Source organism: Mus pahari, chromosome 16 (genome assembly GCF_900095145.1).
Source record: "Mus pahari chromosome 16, PAHARI_EIJ_v1.1, whole genome shotgun sequence".
Lineage (NCBI taxonomy): Eukaryota > Metazoa > Chordata > Mammalia > Rodentia > Muridae > Mus > Mus pahari.
This window is the reverse complement of record NC_034605.1, coordinates 69,207,262-69,228,006: the sequence shown is the minus strand read 5'-3', so window position 1 is coordinate 69,228,006 and position 20,745 is coordinate 69,207,262. Positions and strand designations below refer to the sequence as shown.

Genomic DNA, 20,745 nt, shown 5'->3' with positions numbered 1-20,745 from the left:
AAATATCTAATAAAATAAGTTAAAAAAAAGAAAAAAGAAAAAGAGCTTAGGAGTCTTTTTCCTTCTGTACGCACACAAACAAAGTTAAATGGCTGCTATCTGAAATTAAAGAACAGCTCTTTAACAGCCCCTCCCCCCAAAAAGCCCATGATGCATCATTAAGCATCATTTAAACTCATAAATTCTTACTAGTATTCCAGTCTTGGAAATCTAGACCATGATTAACCCTAGATTTCAGTCGATTTTTGTTGCTGGTAAGAGTCACCCTTTTGCTGAGACTTTCTAAACAATGAGGCTGCGTTCATGCATGACTTGTAAACTATCTGCTTTCTGGTCAGAGTTCAGCTGCTGCTATAGAGCTTGTTGTTGTGGGCTGGAGACTGCCTCCTCTATCCTTCTTCTGCTGGGACACAAATATGACTATCTTCAAGTAAGGCATACAGAACATCCTGAGCATATGAGAGTTCTGTTTGTTCACTCAGATTTGAGTCCCTTTTCAAAAAGCATGGTCTACAAAGTGAGTTCCAGGACAGCCAGGGCTATACAGAGAAACCCTGTCTCCAAAAACCAAAAAAAAAAAAAAAGCATGGTGTTATAGTTTATGTCCTCTTCAACAAGCTTGTATTTACATATTAATAGTCTACACTTTGTAGTGCTGTTTTAGGAGACTATAAAACCATTAGGAGATGGGGTCTCAATGGAGGCAGTGGATCTCTGGGAAACAAGCCTTGAGGTTTATGGCTAGCTCCACTTCATGTCCTCTTGCTGCCAGAGCCTTGACACACAGTGCTACCTGCCTCCCCCACTATGGTAGACTGCACCCTCAAAGTTTGAACCAGAAGAAACCCTTTCTCCTTTGAGTTGCTTTGGCATTTATTTGGTCACAGCAGTGAGAAAAGTAACTAATATCCACGAGTAGCCAACTACTGCTGGCAACAAACCATTGTGAATTCACACACACACACACACACACACACACACACACACACACCATTTAAACACAAGCTTCATAAAATAATTGCAGCTATCATGAAATGAAAACTATAGGAGGCCACTGTTTTCAACTAAGCTGTTGCTTCAGGTCCCAGTTGAGCAGGCTAAAAGTCAGAATGGAGTTCCATTTCAACAAGTAGAAACCAAGGTAGGTATTCATTTGAATTAAGAAAATGGAATTAAGAGATTAAAAAATGCAAAATGTGCCAAATTTCATAGGCATAAGGAAGTTCTTTCAAACTAACACTATATAAAAGATAAGTTGAAGTAACCTGGTATGAACAGTTAATTATTTGCCTATGATTCTGTTTCCTTGTCTTTATCTTAAAGGAGCGTAATGCTAAGATAACTTTTCTTTCTAATATTTTGTTTCTGCTTTCTCCCACCCTTTAATTTTCATTAAAAGAAACTCCTCAGTTTATTGAAACACTTGTCTTATTTTACAGAATAAGTGTTTCTCAGTTCTAGAAAACAAGAGCATTTATGATCTTTAACAAAATTATAATTTGTCTATTGACACTTACTTTGTTGGTTTTCTATTCTGCTTCATTTTTACTTTAGTTTAATTTTATGTGTACAAGTGTTTTGCCTACAAGTATGTCTGTACCTGTGGAGACCAAAAGAAGGCATCAGATCCCCTGGAACAGGAGGTCATGAGTTGTCTCATGGGTGAAACTAACCTGGACACACAAACCTTGCCCCAGAGATCATGGCCACCTCCCCAGCGGCATAAATACCCACCGTAGCCCCATTAAACTGAACAAGTTCTGAAGCTAGCCCTGTGTGTGTATTTATTGCTCAAAAATCTGACCAAGACCCTGCATAGTATTCACCTGCCTCAGCTATGCCTCCCTCTCTCCAGCCCAACACTATGGAGAAATGGACAGGAAGCAAGTTCCTATTTTATTGTTTGTCTGTTAAGTTGAGATATATATATATGAAAAAGCCCTTTAAAATCATCTTTTGGAAGAACATTGGCTGATTTGGGGAAATACTCATGTTTCATGATATAAATTTCCTAATGCAATGAAAGTATCTACTTCCATTACCACACCTTGGCTCTTTTCCTCATACTTGGCATGGTTCCTGCCACAAGCTGAACAGCAAGTTGAACTAAGCACAATGAAGAAATGGTGATGACACAAACTGCCATCCTACAAGAACAGAGAGAGATGTGAAACTCAAGCTAGAGTCAGGATAAGCTTCCCTATATTGACAAGTAATTATGGTCAGCAAAGGAAAGCAGAACAGCCCAGTTTTCAGAATGCAGACCAAGTCCCTGGTACTGAAGGAGCTTGTGAATAGCCATGGGTGCCTGGAATGACATGGCAAAGGGTCTTCCTTCCCATGAAATATATATATATATATATATATATATATATATATATATATAATTTAAAAAGTCAAGCCTTCGAACTTTTGACTCTCAACATACCTTTAAACATTGTGTTCTTGATGTTGGAATTTCCACCATGATTTTCCTATGGCTAATATAATTTTGAACCTAAACAGAACCTAAATGTATCTTAACAGGGGAAATAAAAGGCACCCCTATTATAAGAAACACTCCTCTATTGTCTTCTTATGCAAAATATTGTTTTTAATCCACCAGGGCCCATAGTTTAGCCAAAAAAAGGGGGGTGGATGGGTGGGGCAAACAGTCTTTAGGTATAGATAGAGAATACTTACAATAGACTAATTTAACTGACCCATCTCTATATAATACAGACTTCAACACAATCCAATATTCTTTAAAAGGTTCTGATACTAGAAATTACAGATTGCTAAAATAAGAATGGAAAGAGAAGATTCATTAATTACTTTAACTGAACTTAACATACCCAGAGTGACCCTGTCTGTAATTTATACTATATCTTTGGCTCTATCTAACACTAAAAGTTAATAAGGAAATTCCTTTTGTTTTAGAGGATAGTCCTTGTCCCTGGGCTTTTAAAAAGAAAATCTGCACAGAATAGGGTTTTCATATGAAAATTATATGAATATAATGGAGAACAAAATGGAACACACCCCCACTAATGTTTTAAAAGCTGTGGCTAATGTTACTGTCAATAAGGTATTTGCCTCCACTGTCTGTGTTTTGATTGCACTAATGTTCTTTCTTACTGTAATTTCATTTTTTAACACACCTTCCGTTTGGTAAACCATTGCACACTGGATGAAATTTAAAAGCAAACAAAAAACCAATACTTATTCTGCACTCCCTGCAGACTACAGGGCACAGGGTATATATAGGCTAGGACGTGTTATAATTATAAGAGCTCTTCCTGATAATTGCAATGATTCCTTATATCTATTGGATCCCACTATAGCGGCTGCTACTTCAACCTTTGATACCAATCTCAGGGCTTGTTGTTGGACTGCAAAGAGAGGTTTCTAATTAGGCATAGCTTGTCTAATTTTAAAAACTACTTTAGTAAAAAAAAGTTAACTGAAATTAATCAAGAAATGGAAGAACTGAGAATAACTGTTCTACAAAGTAAGAGCTACTCTAGAATTACCTGTTTCTTAAACATAATATTGGTTGTCAGCATTTTACTGAAATGTGCTGTTTTAATATGTCTGATTTCTCTCCTACTATTGACAACTAAATTGATAATCAAGAAGAAATAAAAGCTGTCAAACAAAATTTGAAAGGCCTAAGATGGCTCTCCCATTTCACTGACCTTCTCATATATTTCTACTAGTTATCATAAGTGGGCTCTTTGCCCTCGAATGTGCTACTAACTTTATCACCTGTTATATAAAAAAAATTTAGAATCGTTGCTACTCCATAATACTACTAAAGGCAGTTCCTGAAAGATTTGACAGGGACACATAAGTCAAGCAGGGAATGAGGAACATTCTTGATTCCATTTTGAAGGCAGGAGCCACTAGGCTGTATTGGTTTTGTTTTTGAGACAGGGTTTCTCTGTGTAGCCCCTTGGCTGTCCTGGAACTCACTTTGTAGATCAGGCTGGCCTCGAACTCAGAAGTCCACCTGCCTCTGCCTCCCGAGTGCTGAGATTAAAGGCGTGCGCCACCACGCCCAGCCTTAGGCTGTATTGTTAAATAAAGAAGTTTCCATTTATTGTAAGAGCTGAGTTGCTGTTTTTAAGTCTGTTTCCTGGAGTCTGATTTGCTCCAACTTATGACCTTGACTTGTTGATGAGAACACCCTGACCCCCCCTAACCTTCTCCAATCACTTTTTCTTATCATAAATCAACTACACGGTGTTCAGTCTTTATTGCTCCATCATTTCTCTACTGTAAACGGCCTTTGCAGCAACTACTTGTGACTTTACTCCTTAAAGGGAACCCAAGAAATGGACTTGGGACTGCTTTCTTTAACTAGACTGAGGAGGTAATCTCTGGTCAGCTCTTGGATGCACCCTAATAAAAATCAAGTTTCCTATAAATTTGGCTCAAAATTGTGGTAGTGGTTTTATTCTTGCCAGGTGTGAGTAACAGAGTAAATATAGAGGGGATCAGCTGTGGGATCTTCTGGGTGTGGAATAGGAAGGAGGCCTAGCACGGGCAAAGCAAGGACAAGGGCTAGAAGTGAAAGGCACAAAAAGAACTGGTAATAGAATCAGAGCAATCTTGAAGACTACCTAAGGGCTTGGCTTTTAGTGTAAGGGAAGGTACAACATAAGGTTTACATATTAAGAAGATCGCTCTGGAGGCTGAACCGAACTGCAGTAGGAACAAGAGGGATGAACACAGGATGCCTACCACTGCAGTCCAGGTATGATGACCAAAAGAGATGGTGGGAAATGGTGAGAATGTTCTAATAATCACAGGAGCTCATTCAACCACCACCCAGTCTTCAACTCACGGCACAGATTCCTATGCAACAACAACTTTCTGAAAGGTTAGCATAGCTTTCCTACCAACTCATATGGCACTAGTTTGGGCTAAATCAAAAGGCTTGCCACAGTGAAAGCCTGTTCACTGAGATAGCCCCTACCTTCCCATCTACCTCCAGATGCCCTGGGGTGAACATTTATCTTCATTCAGTTCAAATGTAAATATGGGGATTCTTTTCCAGACTGAAAGAGGTAGCTGACAATAGAGCCCGATGGATCTCAGCCAGCGCCCCTCCTCTGAACCTTTGATGTCTGCTGCCTCCCTGATCTTGAAGTAGCAAAGATAAAAGACAAATAAACATTGGAATTGCCTGAGGCCTCTGCCTAGGGGCAGACACTGGAGATCCTAGCCTCCGCAGTCACAGGTCTTCCATTCTGTAGCTAGGTCCACTGGGTGGAAAATGTATGTTAATACAAGGGCAGGGATGTAGCTAATGGAGATAGATGGTATCTGGAGTTATTTCTAGAACTAAGTGTACAAATCTAACCTGAGCAGCATGTAAGGGGCTTTTATTCTGTCATTAGAACCTACTCTGGATTATAAGGATACCACATCAACACCACAACCATGTGGGCCACCTGAATCAGTAAAGGTTCATTAAGGGATCTTTCTTCTGCCAAAGAGGAAAAAAAAAATCTTTATTTCTATCTATCTGGCCTGGCTTGAGACATAGCATTCCAAACTACCCAAGACAGCTCTATTCCAGTCACCTGGGCAAGGGGCTGCGCCTTAGGTGAGACTACTATTAGCCGTGCTAAAGAGATAAGTAGAATAATTCCTTTAGTGAAACATGGCTTTTCTTTTCCAGAATCTCTATTGCTAGCAGTCTCTACCAGCCACTGTAACACTCTGTTGAGTCTGCTGACCTTTCCATGTAACTTTTCCGTCCCTCTGAGATACTAGTTAGAACCTAGTAGGTTTAGGGGGTTGTGTTTGTTTATTTTCTGGAAAGCAACTTCCAAAAAATTCCTCATACTGTCTCTAAACCCTATTGTGTCATGTGGCTGACCTCCACTTTGGCTTAACTTACACAGCATTTTCTTTCTCTGGGAGGCTGCTAAGAGTTATAGCTGGCCTGTCCTCATGTTTCTCTCTTCTCTCTCCTCTCTCTCTCTCTCTCTCTCTCTCTCTCTCTCTCTCTCTCTCTCTCTCTTTTTTGAGACAGGGTTTCTCTGTGTAGCCCTGGCTGTCCTGGAACTCACTCTGTAGACCAGGCTGGCCTCGAACTCAGAAATCCACCTGCCTCTGCCTCCCAAGTGCTGGGATGCGTGCGCCACCACGGCCCAGCTTTATTTTTTCTCTTAAAATCTAATAAAATTGTCCTTTTGAATATACTTTGGCTTTGACTTTCAAACTTTTCTTGTCTTTAAATTCATTAATCAGCAGGAAACAAACCTGTTCCTGCACCTCTAGATGATTCCTACAGGAACTGATCTTCAGAGTATAATCTCAGCACCGCACTCAAGATTGGAAACCTGGTGAGTATTTTCTAATTTAACTTCTCATGGTCACTCAGGAAGCCAGGCAGTGATCCTAGGGTTTGGGAGTGGTCTTCTAGTCCTGGCTGGAAAGAATCAAGACCTTATTTTGGAGGAAGTGAGAGTTTCATTGAGGTTGAGAGAGATAGTTATGATTGTTCTATAGGGCTTCCTGAGCACAGTAACCCCAAGGGGAAAGGGGAAAGGGGAAAGGTCCTGAATCTGCATCAGGATATATACCTTTAAGGTTTGAGGCAAGATGCAATCTGAGGAAAAGAAAATCAGCTACTAAAATCACTTAAAAGCTAATGCAAGAGTTCTTGAGATGTGAGAGAGGTTTTCTTATGCTGAGAAGTGGAGAGTGGCAAGCTGGAAACTGAGACAAGAAGAGGATGATAGTGTGACGAGAGTATAAAGGGTACCAAGGGCTGTAACAAAGGCATGGTGGGCCTTGGAGGAGAGGCTCAGCAAAGGGCTGAGAGGCAATGTGGTCAGTCAGCAAGACAGCAACCACTGATCAGGGTCCCAGTCAGGATGAGACCTCACACTACTAGTAGTTATCTATTCTCGACAGCTTACTCCTTCCATTTTATGCCTACATCTGTTCTTGAACAGTCTGAGGCTATGAACTGGGAAGAATGTCAACACATTTATGAGAAAGTTTTCTAAAAAAACTCAGATCCAGGCATGGGGAGGTGGTTCGGAGGGTAAAGTACTTGCAGTGAAAGCCTGATGGCTGAAGTTCAGGTTCACCAAACCAGTAAGTGCTCAGAACAAGGTGGCTTGCCTATAATCCTAGACTTCAGAAGGCACAGGAGAGGGAACTCAGATACAACCTGACTAATCCGTCTATCTCAATTACTAAGCTCTGGATTCAACAGAGGGGTAACTCAATGAATACAGTAGGAAGGGACTGAGGAAGACAACTGACTCAACATTGGGCCTCCACCTGCATGTGCACACTACATACAGGTGAGAAACAAAACAAAACTTAGAACTATGTTTCAACTGAGGGAGATGACTTAGCAAGTCTGTAGTTAGTAATTCAGTAATTCAGAGTTAATGTTTATATAAAACAAAAATAAAGTATCTCCTTCAGGAGAAAACTATGTGAAATTATGGAAAGGAAACCTGAGGTGGGTGGCCCTGTTTGACCTTTGCTCTGCCTTTTCTACCTTCCAAAAGATTAAATGTCAGTTGTATGGGATGTAGACACTTCTTCCACATCTTGCTAAAGCCTGGCGTCATTCCTTCTTTAAAACCATAGAGAAGCTTTCTGAATCTTCCCAACAGGTGCCTGTTTATACACAGGCCCACAGAAGAGTGCTAGAGGGAAGGCAGGGTCCCAGCAGTCCACCTCTGGATCATCTTTACATGACAGTTTCTTTTGTGTCCTGCTTAGAAGTTTTACCAGTGTGTGCAATGATTTCTAACTCTGTTTGTAGTCATTTATCCTATACTATACACTCAAATTAGAACCTAGATTAAGTCTTGAACCTAGGCTACATCAAGGAATTAACTTCCTATACAGGTTTACTCAGAACTCTCTTGAACTCTAGATGTGAAAGATAATGATAGATGGTTGTTATTTAAGCAGCAGAGTGACCTATATGACACATAGAAAAGAGGCTCACCCATCAGGGGATTTGGAGGGGAAACTAGGAATGTGAAACAGTAAACAGTATATTAGGAAATAGCACTTGTACCCACAATTTGTAACCATGTGTCTGTGTTAATTCTTGAAGCAATAAAATTATATTGAATATGCACTAAGTTGTTTTGGGGGGGTGGGCTTCTCAGGTCAAAATAACACAAAGTGTAGCTCAACCCAGGGCAGATGTCCCAAACTCAAATATGTTCAGAGAAATTCAACAGATCCATACTGGATCTAATTTATTTTATAAAGCAAGGTCTCTGAGTTCTATAGAAATAGTTTCTTACCTTGATCAACTTCCTTCATGGGAAATTACATTGAAGACTCTTAACAAAAACTATTCAAAGAAATTTAGGGGCTCAAATGGCTTCAAAACCTCTATAATCACAAATACTCACCCAAATACCCAGCACTGTGTCCCTACACGCTTGCACTGTGTGTCGGTGAGGTAGGCATAGTACTGTCTGAAAGAACAGAATTAGAATCCATGAGACTTCTACACAATGGTATCACAGAGGGAACATAAAACCTGCTCTGCCTTGCTTGCCATACTCCAGCAGCCTGGTCTAATTTGATGCAAGGGAAAAGACAGCCAGGGCTATTGAAATATTGCTGTAAGAGATTCTGAATTTGGGTCAGATGGGAGTGAAAGAAGCTCAGCTTATAGGATCACGCTGTTGGCAAAGGCAGCGTTGGTCTAGTAACATTGCCACAGTCCTGAGCAGCCTGAGCCTGACACAGCTTCTCTGTGGAGTAGAGACCATTCCAGAGGGTTAACTACACATTTTTTCAACTGTCTCTTATGGCATCCTCAGGTTTATGGGTATTTATTGTAACTAGATAAAAATGTAGACATCTTTGCCTTGCAGAAAAAAGGAGGGCCCCGGCTGCACTTCACTATAGCTACTGAGTGTTGCTGACAAGATTAGCAAAGGGTGTTCAAGCGCTCTGAGCAGCACCCACGACTATATATGCTATTCAAATATTTCCAGCTGTCAAATGAAGATAAAGAAGACAGATGCAAGTCACTTTAATAAAGTGACCAATACATAAGTTATATCAAAATACTAGAATAATATTTTGTATTGCCTTTGAATTAACACTTGGAAATCTGGTGTGTTTGTTTACATGTGACTGGAGTGGGTATCAATAAGACAGTGTGTCTTGTAGTCTCACAAAAACTCCTAAGCTCTGTCCGTGCCTACAGAAGTCAAGTGAACCAGAAGCTTACCATGTTGGGGGAATTACAGGTTCCCTTGAGGATCTGAGAGATTCTATGGCAAAGAAATATAATATATGCACAAAAGACTTTACATTGAACTCTGGGGGACTAAGATACTATTCAACACGCATGCATGAACTGTGGCCTCATTACTTCAAAGACCCCAATCAAACATCTGAACACAGGTTTTCTCTTATTTACCCACATTTTTTTTGTTGTTGTTGTTCCACGTAGGAGAGGTTTATTATGCGGGAATGGGGGGACAGCGAAGCAGGTAGAAGGGTAGAGGAGAGAGAAAGAGGGAGGAGAGAAGGCGAAGAGCATTTACCCACATTTTTATTACCTTATTTGTCTTTACTAGATCAATATGTTGCTCTATAGAGAATAGTTTTTCTAATTTTGTTTGCTGGTGTTTGATTATTGTAATAATGAATAATGATTAGAAGAAATGGCTGAGATAATCTCTTTGAGCAAGGTAGTCCCTCCACTTGTGTAGTTAAAATGGATGTTTAAAATGATGATGTGGCTAGTAAGATGGCTCAGCAGGTAAAAACACTTTCTGCCAAAGCTAACAATCTATAGTTTGATTCCCAAGATCTATATGGTGAAAGGAAAGAACAGACTCCTGCAACTTGTCCTCTGATCGTCCACAAGAGTACTGTGGCACACTTGTGCATGAGTGCAATACAAAACAATTTAAAATGAAAAAAAAGTGGGGAGGGCAAGCTAAACACCTATGTTATTTTAAAAAGGTAGCAACTCCTCGAATTGCTTAGTTTCTTCAGCAGATTTCTGATGTGGCTACTGTACTCTTTTTATGAGCTATACAGTGTGAATGCCACTTTAAAATAGGAAACTAACACAAGAAAAAAAGTTCTGCTTTAAGCTGCCCCTCATGGATGTTCCTGAAGAGCAGTGAATGATGCCATTCCTCTAGCTCTACATGAAAACAGAAAAGTACTCACAAGGACAGCTAAGCTCATCATGGCTGTCCTGGAGGACTACAGGGAACTTCAAAAAGAATCTCAATGAAGCTTAACTGAATCTCAATGAAGTTCCATTCTAAAATTAAAGTCTGTCGCTCATGACTTCAAGTCTATACAAATTTTTCTACTTACCAATCATTTTAGGAAACCTTAGTGTCACCTTTACTACTTTTTAACAGGATGTGAGAACACCGGCAGGGACAGACTACACAGGCTGAAAACAAGGGCATTTGTATGGCCATGCCACTAAATAGTCTCTTTTACAAACTCTCACTGTTGTACTGAGGTCTCAAATAAAAACATTTTCTTCATATTTTGCATGAACACTTATTTAGAATGGCATTTTCACAGAAAAATTTCTAGCTAAAATTTCTTTCTTAGACTTTATGCTAAGAAAGAAAACATAAGACAAGTATATATCCTCAACAAATGGCAGTGCAACTGGACAGAATTACCTCACTGTGGGAGCCGTAATGCAGCCGATGAAGAGGATTCTACACCAACTTAAGGGATGGCTGGCTTGGAACACAAAGATGTGCTTCAAGAAGAAGGTATTCAACTCAGTCAGCTGAAGAGAAGAGAGATCAGTCATTCTGGTAGGCAAGTCTACATCATGAGCATACCAATCTTCAAACAGGCATTCTAGAGCTAAAAATAACCAGTATATCTGAAGTGGTTTCAGAAAATATATGAGCTTTCCCAAGAATTGATACTTAAAGTAGTAACAGCCATTACTAAGCACTGGCCAACTGGGAGGAGGCCAAGGCATGTGTATGCACGTGTGTGCATGTGCATGTACATGTATATGTATGACTGCAGTGGTGGGAAGGGAGGGTATGACCTCTGATCATTAAAGAACTGAAATGCTTTCTAGTTTGCATTTCTGGCCCTTGGCGTCTCTGTGTGATCTGCTAGGACAGACTCTGACCCTAGGGAAAATCAAATCAAAGGCTCATATAATTCAGAGGCTCATATTTTAAAATGTCTCCACATTGAAGGAACTCTTTGGGCAGAATAAGCTAACTTCTATAAGTAGCCTTGAAATCAGGCCAGGTTTAACGAAAGTCCAACTCTAAATAAATCAGCACTGACCTATGAAGCTTGAAGTCCATCTGAGAGATGACGGAAGCATATAGTGTGTGTGTTGAGGGCAGATTCAATTTTTGTTGGCAGTGTTCCAGGATAGGGTCTTGCTATGCAGTGCTGGTTGACCTGGTATCATGTAGCCAAGGTTGGTATTGAACTTGCTTTAATCATCTTGTCTCGTTCTTCCACGGTCTGGGATGGTTAAATGTGCAGCACCACTCCCAGTTTGCAAGCATTTTTGGAAAATATTTTTATCTACAGTTGGCTGAATCTTCAGATCAATCTTATAGAGGCAGTGATATCACTAAACCATAGTAATGATTTATTTCCTTACACCTCTCCATCTATCAAGAAAGGAATTGCTTTCCATGTGTGAACAAGATTATTTTTTCTTAAAAGTGGTATCTTCTGATCTTTTCCTTTGTATTTTAATTTTGAAAATTCCCATTTACTTACATATTTATTATGTATAGTATATGCATATATGCAACCCAGTGCATGTGTGAAAATACCAAAGTTTTATGTTTGGTGACTCTTAAAGAACCTTTAGACAAAACAAAACCTAGCTTCCCAAAGTGAGTCTCCAGAAGCTATAAAAATCCCTGGAGATAAGAAGGACTGGGGGAAAAAACGCCTGAGGCATGAGAGCTCTCCTAAGACTACTGAGATTTCTGACTATCTGGAATTTTTGCTTTTCTCCCCTAGTTTTCTCCAAGATCCACACTAACCAATGCTTCCATTTCTACAGCACAGGTACAATTTTGTACACCAAAGAGTTAGGAATACAAGAAAAGATTCAGTAATAGGGTGTTTGCATTGCAAGTACAAGGACCTAGAAAAATAGGCAGTGCTTTCTTCTAATAAGGAAAAGACAGAGCTCAACAACTCATTTAAGAGTCTCACTTTTATAAACCGCCCTTCAGTATCTGTTGAGCATTCATTATGGGACATTTCTTGGACACCATGGATTCTATATCCAGCAGTACAAAAACTAAAATTAAAAATTAAATTAAAACATAAGGAAAAGCCATCCCTGTTTCTTTGGTTTTGAAAATATTCTTCAGAATAATGTTAATACCGAATTCATTGGGTACTAAGTATGACCATTTCTAGGAAATCAGATTTTAATTTGTAACTCAGAGGCTCATATTTTCAGATTTTTCCACACTGAAGCAGCTCCTTGGACAGAATAAGCTTCCTTATATGCCAGTTACAAAAATCTCTTTCCAAAGTATTCAGCTTAAATGCAATCTATCATTAATTCTAGATTTCAAGATTTATGTTTTGTTTTGTTTTTTTCTGCTTAGAATAGGTATTTGTAAGATTACCTGCCATATGATCATGAAAAGGTATATACCAGCCACTCTCTGAAAGGAAGACTTGGGGTCAAACCACCTGACATAAGTCCAACTAGCAGGGGTGAATTGTAGCACAGCACGCTTGATCTTCCCTGTGGTGGTGTGGATGTCCCTAGGAGAAGAGAATGGAAACCATGAAAATCAAGGGGTAAGAAAAGAGGGGAAAAAGAAAAACTGCACTGATGATATTCTAGCAAGTGCTAGAACAGGACAGAGAAGGTCCTTTCTATTGGAAGGGTCTCAATCAAAGGTCCAAGAAGCATACTGGATTGGGGCCTATGGGTTCCAGGGATGATGGGCATGACACAGTGATGTCAACAAGATTGGGAATCTTGGTGCAGCTGAGCTAAGAGAGGGTTCAGTTTATGAAGGGTTGTCAAAAGAAGTTAAACAGGCATTGACGACATAACCTAGAAGCATCCTGAAAGAAAGTAGGTGGAGTAAGGATTCTATTCCAGCTCACTATGCCTCCTAAGGGGGGGTTGTAGGATTCATGTTTCATTTTCCTGAGCTCACCAATACTATTTATTTACCCCTATACTTCCCTAGAATTTGGGGTGAGAGCGACATCACTTTTTGTGAGTTTAATCCTGGGAATCACTCATTCAAATGTCTCATGACAGGAAAAAAAATGTATCTTACATGTGAGACTACGTAGGCTCAAATATTAGGTTGTATAGACCAACTCTGTCAACACAGGATCTAGGTATAATAATCCAAGCATTTCAACTAAGGCAGTTAAGCTGAAATCCAGGCCATTTAAATACCTGGTGAGGAATCTAATTGAACAGAGGTTTATACTGAGGACTCCTGTGTTTAAACTATATGCTCAATGTCAGTGATATAAATAACATTTCAGACATTTCTTTCCACAGGGAGAGAAGACAGGAGGAAAGCAGGTTAAATCTCTTAGCTACCAGCCTTATAAGTCTTCTCACCATAAAATTGTGCTGGGAAGACATCCTAACAAGGTTGGAGTTACAACAGCAATGAGAACAGAGATGGCAAAGGACCTGTAATTTATTTTATTTTTTTGGTTTTTTGAGACAGGGTTTCTCTGTGTAGCCCTGGCTGTCCTGGAACTCACATTGTAGGCCAGGACCTGTATTTTTAAAACGCTGAAATTAACAAAACAGAAATAGAAATACATCATAATCCATGAACATAATATTTAATGTAGTAAAGAGGCTAGCTTAGTTTAAAAGTCTATATTCGTTTATATATTTAATATGGGTTTAATATACTGAGTGTTTGGTAGTGAGCTTATGACCTGGCATCTTGACAAAATGATTCTATTGCACTTGAGAGGATGAATGCAGCATTTTGGCTGTTTCAGAGTCAGCCTGGTATAAAGTCACACACCACTGCTTAGTGACTGTGTGTCCTAAGGCAAGTTACCAAATCTTGCCCTTATTATTGCCATCTCAAAGAGAATAGCAGTTGTCTGAATTGATACAAGGCTCTACTTCTTGTAGCAGTGTCTAGACCAGATACTGTTACACAGTAGATTGTCATTAAATAATTACAAAGGCCTCACGTCAACAGGCAAAAATAGGATTATTAGTAAACGAAAGAGGGTAAGGTAGTAATTAATGCTAAAAGGTATAAAATCTCCCCTCTGTACCACATACCAATATGAACCTACCCTAGGATGAACATGGTTATGTAGGTCTATAATCCCAGCATTCAAGAGGCTAAACTGGGAAGATAAAGCTCAAGGTCAGCCTGAGCTATATTAGTAGATTTCATCTAAAAAAACAAACAAGCAAAATAAAAAGAAAAAAACTCAGACAAACAAATAATAAACAAAAACTCTGAGACAGATCGAACATATTATTCTAGGGAAAGAAAACACACAATCAGAATTGAAAGAAGTGGGCAGGCCTAGAATCCCAGCTACTAAATGCTTGATTCAAAGTCTGTATGGGATACAGAGTGAGTTGAAGGCTATCACTGTAGCTTAATGTGATTGGAGGAGAAAAAAAGACTGAGAATGACTTGGTAGTCCAGAACTTGCTCAGCATATGCAGGCACTGGGCTCAGTCCAACTACTGTTGGGGAAGAGGGTGGGGGTGGGGGTATGACAAAATGGAAAACTAAAGTTCAATTTATGACAACATCTAAGTATCCTTGAATTATAAAAGGCAGTGAAAAGAGAACCTCCAGACATTCCCAGGCACATTGTACTTAAGGCTAGAGAACCAAAACAGAGGTATGTGATGGTTTGGATGAAAACAGCCTCATAGGGAGTAGCACTTAGGAGCCTTGTTGCAATAGGTACAGAATTTTGGAGGAAGTATGCAACTGGCGGTGGGCTTTAAGGTTTTAAAAGTTCAAGGCAAGGCCACTATCACTCTCTTCCTGCCACCTGCAGATCCACATGTACAATTCTCTGTCAGCTCCTTCTCCAGCACCATGTATCCCCTGTATGCTGCCATGCTGATAATGGACTAAACTAAGGCAGTGGTCTGATAAAAAGCTGGAGAAGCTATCCCCAGGGGCAGACCACTTAACCTGGAGATGATCAGGATAAGGAAGTGAATGAATTAAAAGGAGTAGCTGTCATCTCACCTGTCCGAGCCTGCCCAGCTCCATCTTGAGGGTATACCTGCAACTGAACTACTTTTCACCAGATTCACTTTGCCTCCCAAATCTAAGCAACTGTCTTAGTGGTCTTGAACACCCCTTTGGCCTGTTGCAGTGCCTTCCAAATGGGTCACCTTTCTGTCCTTATCTTCCGCCTACCTGTAAAGTTCCTAGCTGAGACCTGATACAGCCAATCCTAGGGCAAGTTCAGGAAAGAGGACTAAAGCTGAGAGCAGCAAGTATAACTGAGGCTGAATCCCTGTTCTGTGTTACAAGAAGAAGAGGGGGAAAGAAGAAAGAAGAGGAAGAGGAAAAGGAGGAGCAGGGGAGGAGGAGGAGAACTGGGAGAAAAAACTAGAACAGAGCCATTAAGAAGAATGGTGGCTCTCAGTCAAGTTGGGAGCACAAGCTGAGCTTGAGTCTACTTGCTGTGCATTATATCTGTGAAGCACAGTCCTGTTCCAGAATCTTTGCACATGTTTGCCCCTCTCTCTAACTCTAAATACCTGCTAGAAATAGCTTCTGTCTCCCTTCATCCAGGGCACTCCAGGAACACAACCATCCCAGAGGAGCTTTCCCTGATTGCTGGAATAAAGATTATATTTTGCCTTGTTTACAAAAAAAGGAGGGTCTGTGAGAATTATTTTGAACCAAGAGCATGTTTAGAACCTTTAAATAAACAGGGTGAAAAAGACAAAAGGGTGTATGATTTAACACTTCCTACACCTTTTTTGGGGTGTGTGTGTACGTGTATGTATGTGTGTGTGTGTGTGTGTGTGTGTGTGTTTTAAGACAGAGTCTCACTATATAACACCAAGCTGCCATGAATAGCACTTCATAGCCCAGCCTGGCCTTTAACTTGCACAATCTTCCTGCCTCAGCCTCCCAAGTGCTGAGATGATATGTTAATAACTATCTCAGCAGGATTTTCTACATCGATGTTTGAAATCAGATTTATAATTGTTTCAATTATAAGTGCTTCACTTGCCAAAGTGTATTCATCCATTATTATGAGATTGCACTACAACCCATTCATAGTAAAGCACAAAAGAGACACAACATCATAACCAAGGTTCCAAAGAAGAGGACTCACTTGAAGCTTGCCCAGTGGTAAGTTCTCATCTCCAAAAACCGGCAAACGACCATGCCCAGCCAGATTCCACCACCATTGCACAATAGGATGTCCAGAATGACCTGGTCCCACCAGCACTCAGCAAAATTGGGCAGAAGATGCATGAAGAAAAGCTGAGGAACACAAGAGATAACAGTTGGGCAAACAGTGTCAATGGGGCACACCATGCATATACATTTCTTTTTTAATAATATATTTCAGAAGATGAGTTTCCTTTTCCCCCAATGTATTCAAACACAACAACAAAGTCTGAATCAGACTTTGTTTTTTTTTCAAACAACATTTACCAAAATAGTTCTCTTTTAAAAACAAAACATAAAAAAAATGCATTTTAAGAAACAGCAGCAGCTACATGATTAACACTGGCTAACAGCACACACAAGTATCTTCAAGAATATAGAGAAAGTTTCAAAGCTGACAACAAAATACTCAAATGAGAAATTTGAGAAAGCAAGTTGAGCATTTGAGAACAATCCAGCGTGGTAGCCCAATAGGAGTCACTGTAAAAGAACCAGAAAGGTCGGCTGCTGATGGCAGTGAAGGGAACTGGAGACTCCAAAGGACATCTCCCACTATTGGTGGTTCAATCTTTCAATTAGGCACCATGGCATGCCTGGTGGCCAGTCAACAGGAAGACTAGGCTAAGTAGCCAGAGGTTGAACCTCAAAATAAACTAGCCAGGGGCCAGTGCTGCAGGCTGCAATCAACAGGCTGTGCGGACAAGGGGGACTCACTCTGACTAAGGGCAACTCGGAACAGTTTGTGGAAGGAAATCACATTGGAGTGGAAATGTGAACAGAAATTAGAGAATTCAAGAGAAAAGGAGGCCATTCTTAGAGAGGGCTGTGATAAGATCAAGAGTGAGACAATATCTCTTGGAAACCGTTTTATACAAAACAAAGGGTGTGTCAGCTATGTCTGAAGCACCATACCCTGCTAAAAGACTATCCAGACTAAGAAGAAATTATAAAGATACAGATATCAGCACTAGTAGTAAGGTATTCTATCAGTCAAACATTTCTTCTCAATGTGCCTAAAACTGAGAGGCCACAGGACAGCTGGTGCATGTTGTATCTGTGGCTGCTGTGTTAGGGCTCACATTACCATTGAGGTGCTTTTCTAGGTTGTAAGCTACCAGACACAGCTGGAACACTAGTTCTAACACTAGAAGCAAAAGAAACTACAGAAGCAAAACTATGAGCAGGCATGGGCACCTTCAGCCTAGGTGCTTCCTGGAAGGTTACAAATTCTGGGGCAAGATAGAGCCCCAAGGGATCGAGTCTGGAACACCTTCATTCACTCACTCATAATAGAATTGTGCGAACATGCAGACATTGATCACATGCTCTTAAGGCAGAAAGGAGGTGCTCTTTCTGAACATGGAATGTGGGTAGTGGAAAGGTGGGAAAAAAGTATAGCTAGGGAGAGACTAGTCTAGAAGGTAAGGGGTAGTAAAGAGGCTGGGTCCAGGCTCCTATAGAGGTGTTCAAAAACAAAACAACAACAACAAAAAGCCAAAAAACAAACAAACAAACAAAAAAAACAAAAAAACGACAAATGGACTATAAGCTTGAGATGGACTCAGTGACTCCAGACTGGGATGCATTAGTCAGTTCCTCTTGGGATTCATAAGCTGATTCTAAAGAGCAATGGACCACTAAAGAGTTTGTAGGAAGAGGAGATCTTGATATGATGAGGTACTGGAAAGGATCATTTTCACAACAGTGTGAAGAAAGCACTTCAAAAAAAAAATACCATAGACATGAGTGGGTACAGAAGAATGAAAGACTTCACTGGCTATACTCTAAGACCTAGGGACCAAAGTATCCTAGGGAGCAGCAAAGAAGGGTAGAAGATAACCCTGACAGGTAAGGGAAAGCAAAGGAATCTGAGAAAGGCCAGTTGCTTTACACAGCCACAGAACAACTACGCAAGAAAGATGCTTATCCAGGTAGAATTTGATATACTGGCAGGAAGGTGGGCTACACATCTGGGATGAAGATGTGACTCTTCTATAATGTCACCCTGAAATCAGTTTACTTCCTCTGCACAATGGGAATAGATACAGCTGATTGAGAAAATTCTGAATGAGATAAAACGGACTAAGCAGTGCTACGTGTGAGCTAAGTGTCATCCTCTAAGAATTCTCTTGCCTTGGCCTCCAGTTCCTTAGAGGGCAAACTTACTTGGTGTGGGGCATTGGGCTCTGTACAGACAGGCTGGTCTCCAGTTGAGCAGAGGTCTGAATCCCGATGGTCATAATTCACCTTAATGAATGGTAGGTGTTCCCTCATGCTCCTGGAACTCTGGTCCCTGCCTAAGTTACAGCTCCCCTCAGCCCCCACAAGAGAAGCATGGTCAGTAGTTAGGCAATGGCCCAAGCTTCTGACCTTCAGGCTAAACTCCTCCCCAGTTACCTAGCAACAGTAAAGAACTTAAAAGGGGCTGTTAGGCCCCCACCTTGCTCTCTCACTCCTTTGTTCTCGTACCTCTCACTTCTCTCACTCCTCTTTCCTCTTTTCTTTCTCTTTGTCTTCTCTCTATCCTCTTTCTCTTTCTCTCTAGCCTTCTCTCTGTCTCTCTCTCTCTTTCTACCTTCTCTTTCCCTCTGCATTTCTATAATAAAGTTCTTAAACCATAGAGAGTCTCTGCTCCATCAAGATCCGCTGTGCACTCTAGTCAGTGCTGGGAACCTTTTCCCTCACCCCTCTCTCCCATAACCCCGGGGCTAGAGGGTGTTGCCTCGGGGGTCCCCGGTCGGGGGCTGTCCCTTGTCCACCCCCCCTCATTGAATGGGGTCAGTGGCTTAGATGCCCACCCGGGGCCGAGTGGAAAGTCTGGAAGCCCTCCCACATCCACCTGCCCAGAGCAAAGGGGGAACTCTGGCTGGACTCGGGTTATTCTCCCCCATTTCTTCCCCAGAGCCCCCCTCTTTTTAGTTCCCAACAACTTGGAACTGTAGTCACTGCAGAAGTAGCAACTTAAGCAGAGTTCACACTGAAACCAAGTAAGGCCTGAGCCACTTATGGTTCATGTCCTTATAAATGAAGTCCATGGAAACTCATACACACAGGGAGAAGGCCACCTGATGATAAATTTAGAGATCTGGGTAATGCATCTTTAAGTCAAGGAATGCTAAAGACTGTATAAAGTGGGCAAAGGCTCTTAAGAGGGAGACCTGGGTTGGGTGTCCATAGCATTGTCAGAAGGAAGCAACCCTGCTCATAGCTTGATTGCAGACTCTGGCCTCCCAAATTAGGAACACACTGACTAAAGCTCGCCTAATGGGAATGCTTTTGTATATTCAGGTCAGTAATAGCTGGCACTGAGAAATATACTGTGCACATAGTCAAATTCTGTGTCCCGGGAATGATTAATAAATGTTAGACTAATTGAAAGTAGCTCTCCAACTTTCAGTTTGTTGATAGCTTCCCTGGGGGTGTACCTCTCATTTATTAACAGGCATTACCTTTTGATAACAGGTCACAGGGTTCTATTGGGAAGTCCCCCATCAGAGAGAAAACATCGGTGAGAAAAACTATTGTAATCCAGAACACCCAGACCCAGAGATCAAAAGAGAAAGCTGGTATGTGGGCAAAGTGAATTACTTACTTCTACACAGATTTCCTCTTTACATTGATTTGTCTTACTTTAGACTCCAACTTCATTCGTATACTTGGATTCATTTGTTTTTCTTTAAGACTTACCATAAAGGAGCACAAGTTCTTAAGGACACAGAAAATTTTGTTTTGTTTTTTCTTTTTACTCAAAAGTACACAGTATTATCATGGAATTATGTAAGTCCAATATTGTTGTCCAGGGGCCGCAGGATGAACTACTATCTAAGAAGTCATAGCCTCCTCTACACACACTGTCACTGTGCTTTTGGAGTCCTGGTAATCCCCTTGTCCATGTCTTACCTCTGTCAGCTCCCAGGTGATACTGATTGTCCAGCAGAGCCCATAACTACGGATCAACAAGGCCTTCATGGCCCAGCCCCAGAAATGGCCAAAAGCAAATATATCAAAGTGACTAACGATTCTCTCCCAGGTTATCACATGACAGTTCACAGCATACTCCTGGTTAACATAAAGAAGTTCCAACATGTTAACTGGTTGCATAACAAGCATACTATTTAAAATTACTTAGAAATATATAATATATTCAAAGCTGAAATTAGAATTAGACTACCATCTAAGAAATCATAACTTCTGTTATACACATTGACACCGTGACTACATAGTCTGGTGATAGATACTTTTGTCCATGTCTTACCTCTGAGAGTTCCCACTTGATACTGATTGTCCAGCAGAGCCCATAACTACAGATGAACAAGGCCTTCATGGGCCAGGCCCAGAACCAACATTCTTTTTTTTTTTTTTT

At 40.7% G+C, this 20,745-nt stretch overlaps 1 protein-coding gene across 1 annotated transcript in view; it reads right to left on the bottom strand.

Moving 5' to 3' along the window:
* Positions 1-20,745, bottom strand: part of Ptdss1 (phosphatidylserine synthase 1) — a 61,854-nt gene that overhangs the window by 12,329 nt on the left and 28,780 nt on the right. The window contains exons 5-9 of the mRNA XM_021215391.1: positions 20,283-20,441; positions 16,324-16,475; positions 12,615-12,756; positions 10,656-10,768; positions 8,391-8,456 (exon numbers count right to left, since the gene is read on the bottom strand). Coding sequence (XP_021071050.1) covers positions 8,391-8,456; positions 10,656-10,768; positions 12,615-12,756; positions 16,324-16,475; positions 20,283-20,441 — 632 coding nt within the window. The remainder of the gene's footprint in view (positions 1-8,390; positions 8,457-10,655; positions 10,769-12,614; positions 12,757-16,323; positions 16,476-20,282; positions 20,442-20,745) is intronic.